General features: G+C 41.6%; 1 protein-coding gene across 3 annotated transcripts in view; it reads right to left on the bottom strand.

Annotated features, from left to right (window-relative positions):
* Positions 1-544: 544 nt before the first annotated feature.
* Positions 545-17,575, bottom strand: part of ESR1 (estrogen receptor 1) — a 387,454-nt gene continuing 370,423 nt past the window's right edge. For all 3 annotated transcript variants that reach the window (XM_060240922.1, XM_060240931.1, XM_060240927.1), the window contains 2 exons: positions 9,249-9,432; positions 545-5,960 (listed from right to left, as the gene is read on the bottom strand). In XM_060240922.1, the coding sequence (XP_060096905.1) occupies positions 5,726-5,960; positions 9,249-9,432 (419 nt within the window). In that variant the 3' untranslated portion in view covers positions 545-5,725. The remainder of the gene's footprint in view (positions 5,961-9,248; positions 9,433-17,575) is intronic.

Genomic DNA, 17,575 nt, shown 5'->3' with positions numbered 1-17,575 from the left:
AGTTAATTAAGTGGCCTATGGATAGATGTAGATTCTGCAGCACTTTTATCTGATCTCCTAAAAGTCTTTGCAACTTTTAAGTATGGTGATTTAAAAACCTCAGTTTCATTCGCAAGGAATGCAAAATTGCTTTTAAAAGTTGTAAACAATTAGATTCTACACATCTCTTTGTGGTATCTCTGTTTGACCAAACCATATGAACTCTGCAGCTGGGAAGTTTTTCTTGTATGCCGCTGACTTGAATACTGACTTTTCTGATCATGACTGGGGTTCGGGCGCTTTTGTGACAAAATGTCAGACCACTTTCCACAGAAATGAAGGAGTCATCTTCAAGTGCTTTTCAGTCTCAACTGCACAATAACCTGTGAAATTTTTTCTTTCTTTCTTTTGGGATCTCATGCATGCCTATTACTCTGCACTCCAAGGAAAATGAAGTGTTTTGCTACACTTAAATAAAGAAAAAAACATATCTGATTATCAAATCATAATTGTGCTTAAGGTAATGTATTTTACTAATATCTTAACATAGAACAAGCAGGACATGTTGTGGTTCACTGTTTTATTTTCACATCAAAGCTGAAAAACTGTTGCACAGATCAGATATCCTACTGATTTTTTGTGAAGCTGTATGTAACATTCTTTCAAAGGTGCAAAAAAGAGAAAAAGGATTTTTACCTTTCTTTTCATTAAACAAAGCAATATCTAACAAAATAGAGATGTCAATTACACTATTATATGCACAAGCAAAAGAGCAGAACAATTCACCAAATGCATTATGGCACATGAGTCTCATAACAAAGGAAATGTTTCACAATAAAAGGGTAATGTAGTGCACAAAAAAGCTTCATTTTTTAAAAAAATATATATGTACAATGAAGTGGCATAAAGTGGCTTTTTAGGTTTATTCTCTGACTAGCATCCTTTTATCATGTTTAGATGGTTACTTCAAGATTATCTGTGGAGTACATTGCATTTTTTTAAAAAGTGCACAGCAGGGCAGCATTACCACGAAAGACAGGCTTGTGGCATGGCAGCATATAAGTTTAGGCACATTTGAATGCAAAGAAAGATTAGACTTCAAAAAAAATTATTTTAGGATAGTGCAAAATTGAAATATCCCTCCAAAGGCAATGATTACATACGAAACATTTAGGACATAAATACATCCAATTTTTAAAGTAAAATTAACTTTTTTGATACCCCACCTTTTTTTTTGTCACAATTCCACTTCAACTATGTTGTACATGGTTGGACTGGTAGCTTAAAAAAAACACTGCATTTAGATCAGGTCTTCACTTAGCACTCACTTCAGATATGAAGACTCACTTCACAAAGCCATGATACATTTGAAAAAAGCTTTCAGAATAGCCAGCTTGTACTATAATTGATTAATTTGACATATCCTGCAAGAGATTTTGAGTGTCCAAAACTCCACTTGGTTTAAGATGGCTCCTCTCTTAGCAGAAATAGTAGTAGCTTTGAAAACGTATGTGTAAAATGAAGCTTACAAAAAGCTATGACAGACACTACAATCCAGATCCATCAAGGGAGATCAGAGGCAGTTGTCTGTTTGTGCAAACAACACGAATGAAGACATCTATCTTCTGATGCTTGTCTTGGCCCCACTACACTGGCAATATGCACCTTTGGATGAGGATAGGAATTTGCATCCCATTAAAAGCTGTTTGTTCTGCATGCATCTGATGAAGTTGGTTCTTCCTCACCAGAGTTTATGCCACAATACATTTGTCAAGCCGGCTGCAGCAGTCTAACAGGGCTCTACTTCTGGAATTATTCAGACTAGCTGTATATGACTATAGTTAGGTCAGGGCCATCTGATTTTCAGTGGAGCAAGACTGGGTCTATAATTACATGCAGGAAGAGAACTTTTTACTGGTTAATGGAAATCGTCTAGAAAAATCAAGCAAAAAGCACTGTTTCTTGGCCTGGAATGTTAACAATATGTTAAGGGGAGGGGGGAAGGTAATAACATTACCTTCATTATGCATAAATGAAGCTATCTTCATCTCAAATGTTTTGAGATTAAACTAATCCTTTAATCAACTTTGCAATGGCAAAAGCCATCATGCCCAGAAGTGTCAGGGAGCTGCAACTGTAATTGTTGCTTTTCCATAACAGGCTCATTCCAGAGATGCCTACAGAGAGAGAGAGAGCTGTGCAAAAGTACTACACAATACATTGATGTGGACAAGCAGTCATCCCTGCAATAAACTACAAATGCATTAAAATGTGGCTTGCCAGTCCAGAAGAGCCAGTTGGTTGTTTGCACTGCACTGAATGGTGCCTGTTCTGCCCCACACAGATCCCTGCACTTAGTCCATTACCATGCAGAAGGCAGAGCAGCAGGCCTGCACTTCTTTTATGTGTCTAGTAGCATATGGTAGTGGGCTGGGCCTACAGAAAAGCATTTCCCTGCCACACAGTAGAGGATGACTGACTGATGGCAGCTGTCCACCAGGATGCACAATGTCACACTAACTACAAGAATGGCTTTGTTATCCAGTAAGGATCATAAGAGCTATCCCCCAAAGAGGGGAAATGACTTCCATTGCATCCCTTCTTGTTCTCTACAGTAAGTCTGTTTACTGATATTAGATAAGGCAAGTTCATCAGATCTATTCTGATTTGGCATGTAGTTGTGATGAATTTCCTATACTTCTAGGGTGTTTTTCTTGTCTAAAATTTAAATATAAACATCTAAAAAGAACAATCCTTGTCCCCTTAGATACCATTCATGGACAATAATACTAATATTTTGGTTAAAAGCACAATTAGCTGCCTCAAATATCCTTCCTTTGTTAAAGGATAGCTTCCTTGTATTTGGTACTTGGCTTTCTAAATTAGTACTGGATTTACTATCATCAATATAAAAATCTATATGAAATAGGAGTTCCTAACAATCACTAAGCCTTAGGCACAAATGATTGCATACAAGAGAAGTAGCTAAAAAGTATAAAGATGAAATGTGACTATTATCTAGACTGTTGACTGGGTAAATAGAACAGATACATTCAGTTGTCTGACAGGTGAGCTTGGCATGTATGTATTTATATGCATACAAACATATACATTATTTAAGGTGCTTTCAATAATAATGATAAAATGATGCTTTCAACAAATGAACAGTATATTGACATCTAGCATATTTCTTTTAAAAAAATTAACAAAAAGCAACACATTTCTCCTTTGGAGTCCCAAACTGGACTTGTCAAAGATATATATATTTAAGTATTAAAGCTAAAGATGGAGAACCACAGGATTTTTGTTAAAGCTGTTTCCCCACCCCATACCCCACCCCCCCAGCATACCTGGCTGTGTTATTTCGTATACCAATGATTTTAGTGGGTCTGTCAAAATTAATGCTTTGCAAATTACTCAAATCAGATCTGTTTAAATAATTTGAGCTATTGTTTGGGAGAACTATGGCAGTTGCTAGGTGTGCTGATCAATGGCAACTTATTTTTGTTGTACACATTGCTCCCCCAAACCAGAACTTTGTGGGTATACAAGGAAAGCAGAGGGCTCTTGTGACTGAAAATGCTTCCCCTGTCCCTTTAATGGAGGAACTGCTAAAAGGAATTTAACCCTTTGATTCCCTTCAGCAGGGTTACCAGTTCCATTACAGTGAACGGGGAAGCTCTTGCAGCATAGTTCTGTTCATAAGGGGAGGATATAGGGAAATAGTTACAAGGATCCCACTGTAAAATCAGGGCATTGAATTGTACCTGGTGTTATAAGCACTACAATACAAATGGACAGTACTGGGTTCTTATCTTAATTGCGGGCCACTTATAAATGCTTTCTTGTTGCTTATGCAATGAAATACACACAGGTGTATCAGTAACATAGAATTAAACTACAACATGAGCTCTTGTAAATAAATATGTGGCAATTTTAGACAAGGCACTTAATAGCCCCCAACAGTTTTTGGGTAATTTCAGAGCAGAACTTTTTTTTTACATGGCAAGTGCACAGAAAGACAAATACTTTGCTGCATTAATAAAAAGCAAGGCCACTGGAAACAAAGCTTGAGATAGAGGCATTGGTGAGAGCATAGTTAAATTAAGACGAGATGAAAACTATTCACAACATTAGTGCTTTACTGCTTTTTGTAAGTTTGGGGCGAAAGGGATGGACAATGTATAAGGAAAACAGCAAGAGGTCACCTGCACGTTTCCTTTCTGCCCCCTCCATGTGTGCTTGCCGCTCTGGTTAGGGACAGTTTGTGTGTGAGCAAACGGCAGGCTGTGACTTCTGGTGCAGCGCAACACTAAGTGTCCTTTACTCTCTTCGCTGCTCCTATCTGCAAGTGGTTTCTCAACAGAGTTCAGTTGTGTTTTTGTACACAGGGAGCATACAATACGGACAGGAGGCATCACTTGCATTATCGAAAAGGTCCAAACTACTTTCCACCTCTGCAGCATTGACTGAATTAAACGTATCTACAATGTTTGAAACAGAATAGTTAGGATGTCATCTTTCTTTTTTAAAAGTCCAATTCATACCACACCCAAAGACGAGCTGTATACCTTTCCTATGGCTGCACCCCATGCTGCTCTAGTGTCAATCTAAATGGCAAAACCAAGTGAAGGGGTGAGTCACAGGAGAAAATATCTCCCTGAGGGCCAGTAGCCCTAATATGGTAACTTCTTACATGATCTCCCCCACACACTCACACACGTTTATGCCGTTGGTTTTAGGATGTCACCACAGGAAAACACCGCATATGTCTCAGGTAGTGTATGAACTGGACTACGTCTATCTATTAGTATGTTTGTGTGTATATATATATATAAAAATCTCAGTCACTGGCAGTCACCCAGTCACTAAAATCCCAGTCACTGGCTATTATCTCCTTTAATTTGTCAGTGCAGAGGTCACTCCCCCAACTTATAGAAACAGTAGTTTTATATTTAAATCCTTTTAATTTGGACCAGACTGCAATAGTTAATCTATCCAATTGTTTGGTTCAGATGATGTAAAGAGCCAGATCTGCTCTAACAGAGAATTCTTCATATAAGCATAAAACTACCACCTCCATCGTGACTAGGATAAGCTCTTTAATGCTAAGACAAAGTATTGGGGGTACCATTGCAACTTAATACCACTGTGATTCTGTGAAGTTGAGAGATTTCTGGCTGAAACCAGAACTTCTAGCTGTCATAAACAGTTTCTCTGTCAAGATAAAATTCATCTAACTGTATTTTGAGTCAATTTGTAATGAAAAAATCCCAGAAGTAAATGCTAAATATTTGGGTACAGGATGAGGTCCTGACAGATGAATATTTTCAATGGCATTGTCTTTAGTTAATTTGATGTAGAATTCTTGAGGTTCACCATCAGCCAATAAACTTTACATGTAAACATCACCTACTCAAAACTCAGCTGGGATCTTTGCCCAAATGAGTGAAAGGAAATGGTCATCAGCACCCAAATTCTCATTCAGCTACAGGAATCCTCTTGAGTGGGTTTACCAAGTGTCACCATACAACTGGCACTGAGGATTACCTTTGAATCCTTATAGTATATCCAGAAAGATAAATGTTCTCCCACTAAGGATCTCAGTAAGCAATGTATTGGGGAGCACTGGTGATTGGTGAGCATTGGAGTGCTTACATGCATGGTACCAGTTCAGCTAAGCCTGAAGTAGGTAGCTTTCTGATGGGATTCTCAGAAACCTATAGGCTGTTTGAAATGGGGACTCTCATATTGCTTGTTGCTCATTCTCATCTTCCATTTTGTTCACATAGCAGGGCTGCAAGGAATGTGTTGAAGTCGATGTGGTTGCCAGTTGGTTCATAGGCTCTTCTTCTCCCTGGGGTGTGCTCCTTGTGGCACGGGCATGCAGACGGTGGGCATCTAGCATCTCCAGCAATAAATCATAAAGTGGGACCACATTCTTGCACTTCATGTTGTACAGGTGCTCCATTCCCTTATTGCTGTTAGAGTCACATAAAAAAAACCAACCAAACAAAAATTAGATATCATCGCACAGAGAAATCCTACTCCTAGGACTGACCCTGTCACTAAGCACAGTGAAGCAGTCTGCCTCAGGGACTCACTTTGGGATGCCATGAAGAAGGCAGCACATATGACCACATGAAGCTGTCTCATACGGAATCTGACCACTGGTCTGTCAAGGTCAGTATTGTCCACTCGGACTAGCAGTGGGGCTTTCATATCACCTACTAACCTGATCCTTCTAACTGAAGATGCCAAGAATGGAACCTGACACTTTCTGCATGCCAGGCAGATGCTCTGCCACTGAGCCATGGCCCCAAATAGTCTGTCATTATGATTTACTGGTGTGTGTGTGTGTGCCATTTCTGCACAACACTTCTTAATATTTAGAACCGTATAGAGTTCTTCATGGCTTGGAAAGTCCAAATTAGATTTTTAAGTCCCAATTTTCCTTTGCCTTCTCCTTCCCTGCCTCTATTTTAAAATACTAGCACAATTTCAAAACTTTTGTTCTGAATGTGCTGTTGACATACCCAGAAGAAAACTGAATTGTGCTGAGAGAGTAAAGACATATAGTAACTTGTACACGCCAGAGAATAGCTCCTGAGACCAAAATATCAACACCTAGAATAAATAATTAAAGGCAACAAAGGAAAGCACTAAATAGGGAAGAGCTACTGGGGTGCAGGAGTTAGAACACTGGAATCAGCCTGGAGAAACCAAAGGCTTCAATCCCTCCTTGGCCAGGAAACTCACTGGGTGACACTGGGCTAATCATTCTCTCAGTCTGACATACCTCACAGGATTACTGTGACAGTAAAATGGAGGAAGGGAAGACAACATGTGTCATCCTGAACTCCTAGGATTAAGGGCAAGATAAAAAAAGGAATAAAAATAAACATGGAGGAATAAAGGAGACAGTTGTATAAATGTTAGTATTACTGAACAACACGATTATGCTGAGTGTCCAGTTTCAAGCAGGGCTATTAAATCCAACACAGTCCATCTGCTCCACACTGTGGCCTGCAAGCAGAAGCTGCCATGTAGTAACAAAAAGGACAAGTCAATTGTGTGCATGTATTTGTACAGAAACATCAAACTGGGTCCTTGGATTCAACTGAATATGCTTGCAGAGCTCACAACAATTGCTGCTAAAGACCTGCTCTGTAGAGAAATCTTTTTCACCCACGACAGCTATTTGTGTATGTGGTAGATAAACTAATTTTGCTTGCAGATCATCTTGTCTGGATTACCTGTTGCCCCCCTGCAAGAAGAAGGAGGAGGAGGAGGAGGAGAAAGAAGAGGAGGAGGAAGAGAGATTGGATTTATACCCTGCCCTTCACTACCTGAAGGAGTCCCAGAGTGGTTTACAATCTCCTTTCCCTTCCCTTCCCCTCAACAGAAACTCAGGGAGGTAGGTGGAGCTGAGAGACCTCTAACAGAAACTGCTCTTGAGAGTAACAGCTTGTGACTGACTCTAGATCACATCAGCAGGTGCATGTGGAGGAGCAGGGAATCAAACCCAGTTCTCCCAGATAAGAGTCCACACAGTTATCCACTACACCACATCTTCTTTCAGTTGGAAGAGACAGACAGACACTAGGTTGGGTTTAACTAAGGGTCACTTTATTAACTATTTGCACCTTTTTGCAGCATGGGCACACCCTGAGTGCAGAAAAAGGCCAAGATCAGGGGTTGCCCCAGACCACTTCCTTGCCATACATTAGATGAGCCACCTTTGCCCTGGATGCAAGCCATCCCTCTGGCTCACAACCCACTGGCATACCAAAAATGGTACAGCCATAAAACTTGCAGGGGTGGCACCTAGTCAGGGCAGTCCTCATGCCCTTCCCTGAGCTGCATAACCTGAAGGCTGAGCCTGATGGACCTTTAGATCCCCACAGAGATGCCATTCAGTGCTCACTGGATCTGCTTTTCCCACACTAACCTGCCAAGTGACTTAACTTACTTATTGAAACCACCATGGTTGGAATGCCAACAGTGTAAGGTAGGCAAGAAGAAGATATTGGATTTATATTCCACCCTGCACTCTGAATCTCAGAGACTCAAGAGTGGCTTAAAATCTCCTTTACCTTCCTCCCCCACAACAGACACCCTGTGAGGTGGGTGGGGCTGAGAGGGCTCTCACAGCAGCTGCCCTTTCAAGGACAACCTCTGCCAGAGCTATGACTGACCCAAGGCCATTCCAGCAGGTGCAAGTGGAGGAGTGGGGAATCAAACCCGGTTCTCCCAGATAAGAGTCCGCGCAATTAACCACTACATGAAACTGGAACACGCCTCCCCCACACCTGCCAGTTGAGGGAGGGTGAAAAATTCCTCCCCAGCCTCCAAAGGGCAACTAGCTGAAGCCTGCACTGCATACAAGGTGGGAGGGTGCGCCGAGCATGTGATCGAAGGGGCCACATGCAGGGGCGGAGCCAATCTTAAATCTCCGCCTCAGTAATGATGTCATGATATTGGCATCATGTGTCACTGTCTCCTCCTTCTGGGGGCAGTAAATTGGACCCCGATCACAACCCTGGAAGGAGCCCTGGAATCCTAATATTCAGTTGCCCTATTTTTTCTATCAGTGCCAGTATAATTAGAATTCCCCAGCATTATAGTGCCATTCCATTTTTTAAAAGGCATTTTAAATACTTTTGGGCACTGTACAGAAACATTAAAATAAAGAATGAATAAACAAATAGATAACCATGTTGGATTCTTTCCTCAGTCTCCTAAAAACCATAATGAAACATGAAACATAAAGAAGCAGAACCAGGAAGAGCAGAAATTGCAAAAACAGACCAGATGACACTGCCTGTTAGTGAATCTCTCTGAATTTTCATATTCATCAGCTACTCAGGAAGACATGGACTAGATCTGTCCCTCTATATAAAAATCTGATGAATGTATCTGTGAATGCTGAAAATCCCAGGTGAATGTTGTAAATGTTCCTCAGAATATGCACTTCCTCCTGACAGATGCTGTTGCCTTACTCCTCAGGCCACCTCTAAATTATCCACTACAAATGGCAGCAGCTTTCCAAGGTCTAAAGCATATCAAGGTTCTTCCTAACAACTTCTGCTTGGCCATAGGTCTTCTTCTGAACTAACATTCACAGTTAAAGTTAACTGTCAGGATTCACCAGTGCCTTTCAGATATTCATCAGTGATTCACACACATAAAAAGTGGTGAATGTCAAGATTTGAAGTTCATTGTAACATGCAAAGCAATTCCTGAACATTTCCTGTGTATTTCCTTACCTCATGTGCCTAAAGTGGGAAAGAATGAGGAGAAGCTGAGCCAACCGTCTATGCTGCTGCTGCAGAGATAGACCTGATTTGGCCATCAAATGGGTCAAGGTGTCTGTGATTTTATCTAGCACACGATGAATATGGTCTTTTTCTTCCAATGATCTTAAGCTGCTGGAAAGAAATGTATAGATGCCTGTAAGAAAAGAGAAAATACAAGTGAACTGGAATTAGTGTAGTGTAATGGTCACAGTCCATTCTATTTATTCCAAGAGTTTATAAAAGACACTAACTTTTAGATAGTATAAGAAAGATTAGGTTAAAAGTCTTAAAAACAAGAGAAAACATTTGAAAAAACAAAAGAAAAGATAAATATATAAATTTTAAAAAGTAGCATAGATTCAAACATATAAGGACTATAAGCCAGTCATCAAGCTTACTTCCTGGTTATTCCAAGGCTGATTTTTAGAGTTACCGATATGCAACTGTGAGTATATTACAGTTTTCAGACAGGAGATTAATCATCTAACGCAGGGGTGTCAAATGTGCGACCCATGAGCAACTCACGGTCATCTGCTTCCTTCTCTCTCTTTTGCTTCTTTCTGGATCACAGCTTGCTTTGCCAGGCTTGCTCAGTTGCACTTGAGCTACAGAGCAAAGCCTTTATTTTCTCCATTGGCTGACCAGTACACAAAGCAACTTATGTACAAAGGCTTGCAATGCCCAGCCACTTCATGTTTTTCCCCTGGGTCTTAGGCTCAAAGCATTGACCATGAGATTTCAGTAATGAATGTCAATAAATCAAAAGTAGGTTTTCTACATACAGATACATACCTGAACAACACTTGAACAGCCTACTCAAGATTGCTACAGCACAGACACTGTCTCCAGATTTTGATGCAATAATTCAGAGCAAAAAGTGTCCATTATTAGAAACTGTTAAATAAACAAAATATTGCAAGAGTCCTAATCTTTTAAGCATGGCATTATGTTTTATGACATGCATGGCCCAGCCCAACATGATCTCATTTATGTCAGATCTGGCCCTCATAACAAATGAGTTTGACACCCTTGATGGTTGAGCAATATTGCAAGAAATTGGGTTATTTTTTTTTAAAAAATCTACCATAGAGCTTGCATTGAAAGAAAAAAAAAATACCAGGGTTTGAAGCACCTGAGACCCACATGGGCACATCCTTTATCTGCATGGAATACTTGTAAATCTATCGTATAGATCTGCAATTGGTAGTGTATTAAAACATGCCAAAGAAAAAAAGGCCATGATACAAGGAGACTGTGAAGGAACGTCAATACTTACTCATAACAAAAGGTGAGGAGGGCATAAAGCCCAAATGCACTGGGAAGCAGATTAATTTGGTATAAGATGTTTCCAGTATTTGTTTGATATAAGATATTCCCAGTCAAGTAATTGGAACTGTTTCTGAAACCACATTTTATACCAAGTTCAAGGTAGAGAACTGATACAGCTACACATCTGGGGGTACCAGTCAGTGCACAGAGAAAAGATGACTGAGTTACTTCCATACTGGAGCAAAAGGCTTGGATTCATATGGCTTAAACCATAGAGATTTGGGGTGAATGCTAGAGCATTGCTCCTGGAGTGATGCTGTCACTTCCAAGTCATGCTGGAAGCAATGTCATCTCACACACACACACCCATTTCACCCAAGCATTTCCCTCCCATTGCCCATCTGAGCAGTGGAGACAATGGGAATTGGGTAGGATATCCTCTGCCCCCCAGCAGGATACTGGAAAGTCTAGCTTGCATTCAGACATTTTGTGGCTGAAGTAGTATAGTTCTCACTGATAACTGCACCATCTAAGTCAGGGGTGTCGAACTCATTTGTTATGAGGGCCATATCTGACATAAATGAAATCTTGTCAGGCTGGGCCACGTCAGGTTGTGTGAGGAAAAACCCCTTACAGAACATCGTAATCACCAACTTGGTTGCCAGAGCACCTGGAGAAGTAGCTCACACACGTCTGGCCAGAGAGTGTGAGCAAACCTATCCAGGGGCGAAAGGGACTAGCAGCCATAACGCTATAAAGGCACTCAAGACCGGTACAAGAGTGCCCACCAGGAGAACAGAGGGCTTTCTGCCGTTCTGTATGACATCCATCTCGGTTGTGGAGCGGAGGAGACTGCGCTGCCAGGAGCTATCCAGGCGAACGGTTTTGAAGCACTGACCATGGAATCCACTGTGGAAGGCTAACACCACACGCAGCCATCTTCCAACCAGGCCAAACTCCATTCCAGCGAAGCGAACAGATCACGTACATATCAGATGTCACCAGTGATTGTAGGCAATTGACCCACCCCAGGCGTGGCTAATTGCCCAACCGCCACTGTCTTTGTCCAGCAGAACTCAAGACAAAGACTGGCACCAAGAAAAAGACAGAAGAGGAAGACCATCTTCAGCCAGAGCCAAGTTCCTTTGTGTAATCTGGGTGTTACCTTAGATAACAATTTGGCCCTCTATTGTCACCTTTTTAGATAAGTGTGATAAACTCAAGCACACCTCCACCCAGTGATTTCCCTCATTCTTCTATAGACTGTCATCTTGGAGCATCCCCACCCTGCTCCATTTCAACTTAAAAGTTCATTCAGGTATCCAGGATCCAAGTCTGTTCATTGGTCAGGAATGAGCGCCCAATTAGGTGCCACCAATGAACTTTCTATTGGCTCCCGCAGTAGTCCAGCCCTTATGGTCACTGCGAAGCCTCCCCTTTTTAGGAGGTCATGCATCAGCTGACCACCTTCCTCCTCCCTCGTACCTCCCATCCACTAAGGGCTCAAGGTAGTCCTTATAATCTGTGGACTAGCTACCTACAGGTGTGCTTCTAGCAGTATCCAAATTCCGCTGTCTAGATCCATCCCCGATTCTAAGGCCAAGTTTCGGGTCCCCTCTCCCATTTCCTCTATCGTCGCCATTGGAGCCTTCTTGAAGACTACGATCGGTAAATATCACCCTGTTCGTCTACCCATGTGTTTCTCTATATACCTCTCTATTTTTCTTAGGACTGTATATATGATTTTATGAGTATTTTATCTTGAATGGAAGCCTATATTTTCTGGAATAAATTTTAATTGTTTTACTTAATTAAGAGTCCCTAATATTTTTAAGCATTAATTTCTGGACGTGGAATCCTGTATACACAGGTAAAAGATCCTGATTAAGCCAGGTGCCCACCTGACAATTCCCCAACCTCGTTTTGAGGGCATTTTGGCTTACAGTTGGGACAAGCCATGTTGGGCCGGGCCATGTGTGTACTTATTTAAGATTAGGTAGCAGAGATATAAATTTTATAAAGGACACAAACACAAATATATATTTTTAAAAACTTAAAACATGCTTAAAATGGTAGCACTCATTGGTCTTAAAGATGTTTTCTTTGTATTTCTCCCATGGGATCAAGGGAACTGGGCAAAGGAAACTCTGGCTCTTTCCTTCCTTCCGCAGGGGACTGGGGGGGGAGCCTCAGCCAATAGGAGGAAGAAAGGTTTGGCTCAGTAGCTCTGTTGTGCAATTGAGCAAGCCTTGCAAAGCAATCTGTTATGCAGAAGGAAGCAAGATATAGGGAGAAGAAAGCAGATGACAGTTGTTCAGGGGCCTGATAGGAGACCTCTGGGGGCCTGATTCGGCCCCCAAACTGCATGTTTGACACCCCTGATCTAAATGTTCTGTGGACAAAGATTTCAGGTTTTCACGGCTGGTAACATCATTAGGGTTTGTAGAATCTTTTGGGCTCAAGTGCCGTGTTCTACTGGAGAAAGTTTTTCTTCCAGACATTTCGTTCTCGGCAACGGAGAACATCCTCAGTGGCGTTGCAGCCGGAGCAGGCGCTCTGACCTTCTTGGCTGCTGTGCATTGAGTCCGGCTGCAACGCCACTGAGGATGTTCTCTGTAGCTGAGAACGAAACGTCTGGAAGAAAAACTTTCTCCAGTAGAACATGGCACTTGAGCCCGAAAGATTCTACAATCCCTAATAAGTTCTGTGGACAGTTTGGTGTTTGAAATAGCCTCATGTGAAATAGTGTCCCATGGTCTTACACTCTCACAGAAAAACTTACGGCTGGAGTCAACCTTCTATCTTTGCCTTTCCTCTGAGGTTATAATTGGGAAATAAACCTTTTACTCTGGCAAACATACACACATTTGGAAAGAAATTGGGGCCAATGTAAACTTTGATTCCTCTCACACTTTTGCCACATGCTCCTCCTTGATCCTTTATCAAATCATCGACATTCTGGCATCCTGTTTCAAGTGTTACAGCTGTGGTGCTTGGCCTGCAAACCATAGCACATTAACTCCTGGGAATTCCCATAAAAGTCATATTGCAGTACTTTATAATATATGTGTGATGCAGTTTTGTAGCCAAATTCACAATGCAGTTCAGCCGTCTTCCCTGCACACACACATACTGCAATGAACAAGATTTAACACACTTAAAACCAGGATCTTCAGTATTATTGAGTTGTGTGTCTGGTAGCTGGTCTCAGAAGCCAAACAAAACTAATTGCATTTAATTATGGAAATCAATGTGTTCATTTCATTCTCTGCAGCATTAAGCACACACTGTTTTTCTTAACGCAGCTTATGAAATACTGGTGCTGTCCTTGCAGCAAGCAACAAGTTGCTGCCCAAATGTCTGGATAACACCCCCCCACACACACAAACACAAATGGGCTCAATATCCTATATTTTCCAAGTGCAAATAAAGCTTATACCCACTCCAGTGGAAAAGAGGAAGAATGAAAATCCTTTACTTAAGCCCAGTATTCTGCTAGCACAGAGATTAGTGCTAATATTGGTCACACAAACACACACTGACTGAATTCAGCTTGAGGGGTACTAGGGATGGACATGAACCAGGAAACCCTGGTTTGGTTCATGAACTGAACCGGAGCATGTCCTGAACCAGTTCACAAACCCAATCTGGCCTGGTTCATGAACTGGCTCACACAGGAGATGGCTCCAAAACCACCAGGTATCTCCAGCTGACTCTCTTCTACCTACCCATCAGGCTTGGCAAAGACTAGATTTTGGGAGTCTGAGTTACAGAACGCCAAACAAGGCACTCCAGGAAAGCGCTTTTCAGGAAGGTTCAGGAGTGTATAGAATGGACCCTGGGAAAGCTAGAGGCATCATACTCACAGTGTACCTTCCAATGATGCCCCTCCACATGCCCCACAAGTTATGTGCAGGTTGGACTTGGAGGTCAGAGTTACAGACTCCCAAACAAGGTGGTCCCAGGAAAGTGTTTTTTGGAGAGATGTCAGGTGTGGGTTCAGGAATGCATGGATCAAACCACCCTCTGTCCAACTGAAGATTGTGATCACTAGGCAGGATAAGCCTGCCTACCCTGCCTGGGCCTAGGAGCCACCCTCCCTCACCATACGGGCAATGTGATAACTGGGCAGGGCCAATCTTCCTGCCCTGCCCATGACCGGAAGCCACCTGCAGAGTTGTGGGTGGTGCTGTTTCCCTGGGCCCATCCTTCCCTGAGTGAGAGAGGGTTATCAGCTCAAAGTTATATTACAGTAAGGAAAGAAAAGGTCCCCAGTGCAAGCACCAGTCATTTCCGACTCTGGGGTGACGTTGCTTTCACAATGTTTTTACAGCAGACTTTTTATGGGGTGGTTTGCCATTGCCTTCCCCAGTCATCTACACTTTCCCCCCAGCAAGCTGGGTACTCATTTTACCAACCTCGGAAGGATGGAAGGCTGAGCCAACCTCGAGCCGGCTACCTGAACCCAGCTTCTGCCAGGGATTGACCTCAGGTCGTGAGCAGAGCTTAGGACTGCCGTACTGCAGCTTTAACACTCTGCGCCATGGTGCTCTCTTATATTACAGTAAAACTGTGGTAAATTCCCAGGGAGAGGCTATTACTGCAAGAATAATATAGCAGTTAACCTGGTCCTCAGACACAAAGTACTGAAGCATTTAAAATTCCCTTCAGGGCTTTTTTTGTAGCAGGAACTCCTTTGTATAATAAGCCACACACCCCTGATGTAGCCAATCTTCCAAGAGCTTACAGGGCTCTTAGTACATGGCCTACCATATGCTCCAGGAGGACTGGCTACATCAGGGAGGTGTGGCGTAATATGCAAAGGAGTTCCTGCTACAAAAAAAGCCCTGACTAAGGGTGATGTGAAGAAGGAAAATCAGATGTAAAAGGCAGAGAAAGAAGAGAATATGAAGGAAACCAGGGCTTTTTTGTAGCAGCAACTCCTTTGCATATTAGGCCACACCTCCCTGATGTAGCCAGTCCTCATGGAGCATACAGTAGGTCCTGTACTAAGAGCCCTTTAAGCTCTTGGAGGATTGGCTACATCAGGGATATGTGGCCTAATATGCAAAGGAGTTTCTGCTACAAAAAAAGCCCTGCCCTTAGTATTCATATGCTTACTTTGTTTTCCATGACTGCTTTTTGTCTAGTAAGGTTTTTCAAAATACAAGATTCACAAACTTCAACCTGTGTTGTCCTGAACTAAAGTTACCTGTGTCATTACATGCATATTAACTGTGGTCTTTTTATACAAAGAGGGGCCTCCTGCAGATTCTGTACAGAATGTTGATCTAACAATAATTTTGGTGCCTGTTGCTTTGACTACACCAGCCTGTTCTTTGATTTAATTCACAGAAAATAGGCTAATAAAAATAGAGGGTTAATTCAATTAAACTGTCTAACATGCTATGCATGAGAAAGGAGAATCAAACTGACAAGCATAAAAGGGCCAGTTAGTTGTCCTAGTCAAGAAGGACTTGGGGATTAGAGCAAATAACAAACTGAACATGAGTCAGGGATGTGACACTGTGGAGCAAGAGATAAATGCCAAGGCTGTATTTACAGAAATGTATCTCTAAGGCAAGTTAGGGCACATGTTACAGAAAGCGCTTGAAGTGGTGTGTGTGTGTGAAGCACTCAGGCATCTTATTCTCACTCTTCTGGTACATCCATAAAGCAGCAAGTCTTGGTTTTATAACATGAAATGGTTGCCTAAGATGCATATGTTGTATACATGTCACTAGGGGAACTTTGTGAATTATCATGGTTCCAGAATGTGTGCTCCTAGGAATGAAACCTACAGCCCCTTGCCCTGGCAACAGACCAGTTCTTCCCCCAGTCAAAGTGCACTGCTCACTTGTGATTTGTGATCCACCTCTGCATGCTGGGAAAACCTCAGGAAAGGGGCATTAGATACAAAGAGGAACAAGACAATGTTGTCTCTTGTCACCCTTTTTGTTCATTTTGGTCCTTGAAATAGTGAATAGAGATAGAAGACAAGAACTGTGTTAAGTGCAAAGATTAAGGAAGAATCTTAAGTTGAGAGCCTTCATGGATGATCTGGTGTTGGTTTTGAAAATCCTTTATAGGGAATCAAAACTTTAATGATCATGTTGAAAGAATTTATGTGGTTCCAGTTTCAAAGTTAGTAAACAGAAGACTAAGATGATAACAAAAATATGAAATGACAAGGTCAAATGAAATTGACAAAACCGGTTTTAAAATTATAGATTTATAGATATAGATAAATTTATTGTCATTGTTCTCAACAAAAAGAGAGCAACGAAATGAGGTGCTCTTCTACAAAACATACCAACACATCAAACACACATTTTCATATTCATACCATTTAAATACATCTAAAACCATTTAAACCATTAAAACCATTTAAATACATCTAAAACAGATAAACATTCATAAAACCATTAAAACCATTTAAACCATTTAAATATATCTAAAACAGATAATCCTTCATAACCCTGCATTTAGCCTAAACACAGCACTTGGATAGAAACTGTCCTTAAATCTGTTTGTCCTAGCCTTCAACACTCTATATCGTCTACCTGACGGTAAGATCTCAAATAGCAACTGGCCCAGATGTGAAGGGTCCCTTAGGATCATTTGTATCTTCCTTTAACATCCCATATTATACAGATCCACCAATGAGGGGAGAGAACATCCACAAATCTTTTGTGCTCTTCTCGTCACTCTTTGGAGCACCCTTCTCTCTGCTTCCGTGCAGCTCCCAAACCACGCGCAGAGGCAATAAGATAAAATGCTCTCAATGGAACTACGATAAAAGGCAACCAGCAGACTCCCTGACAGTTGTAGTGATCTTAAGAGTCTTAAGTAGTATAGTCGTTGCTGGGCCTTTTTCTCTAGAGCTAAAGTATTTGCCCCCCATGTTAGATCCTGTTTCATGGTAATTCCCAGAAACTTCCATTCTGTCACCTGTTCTACCATAACACCATCAATAAACAACGGCTGGATGTCCAAACTATTCTTCCTGTAATCCACTATAATTTCCT

The sequence above is a fragment of the Heteronotia binoei genome, chromosome 1, assembly GCF_032191835.1.
Source record: "Heteronotia binoei isolate CCM8104 ecotype False Entrance Well chromosome 1, APGP_CSIRO_Hbin_v1, whole genome shotgun sequence".
Taxonomy (NCBI): domain Eukaryota; kingdom Metazoa; phylum Chordata; class Lepidosauria; order Squamata; family Gekkonidae; genus Heteronotia; species Heteronotia binoei.
This window is presented reverse-complemented; position numbering and strand designations above follow the sequence as displayed.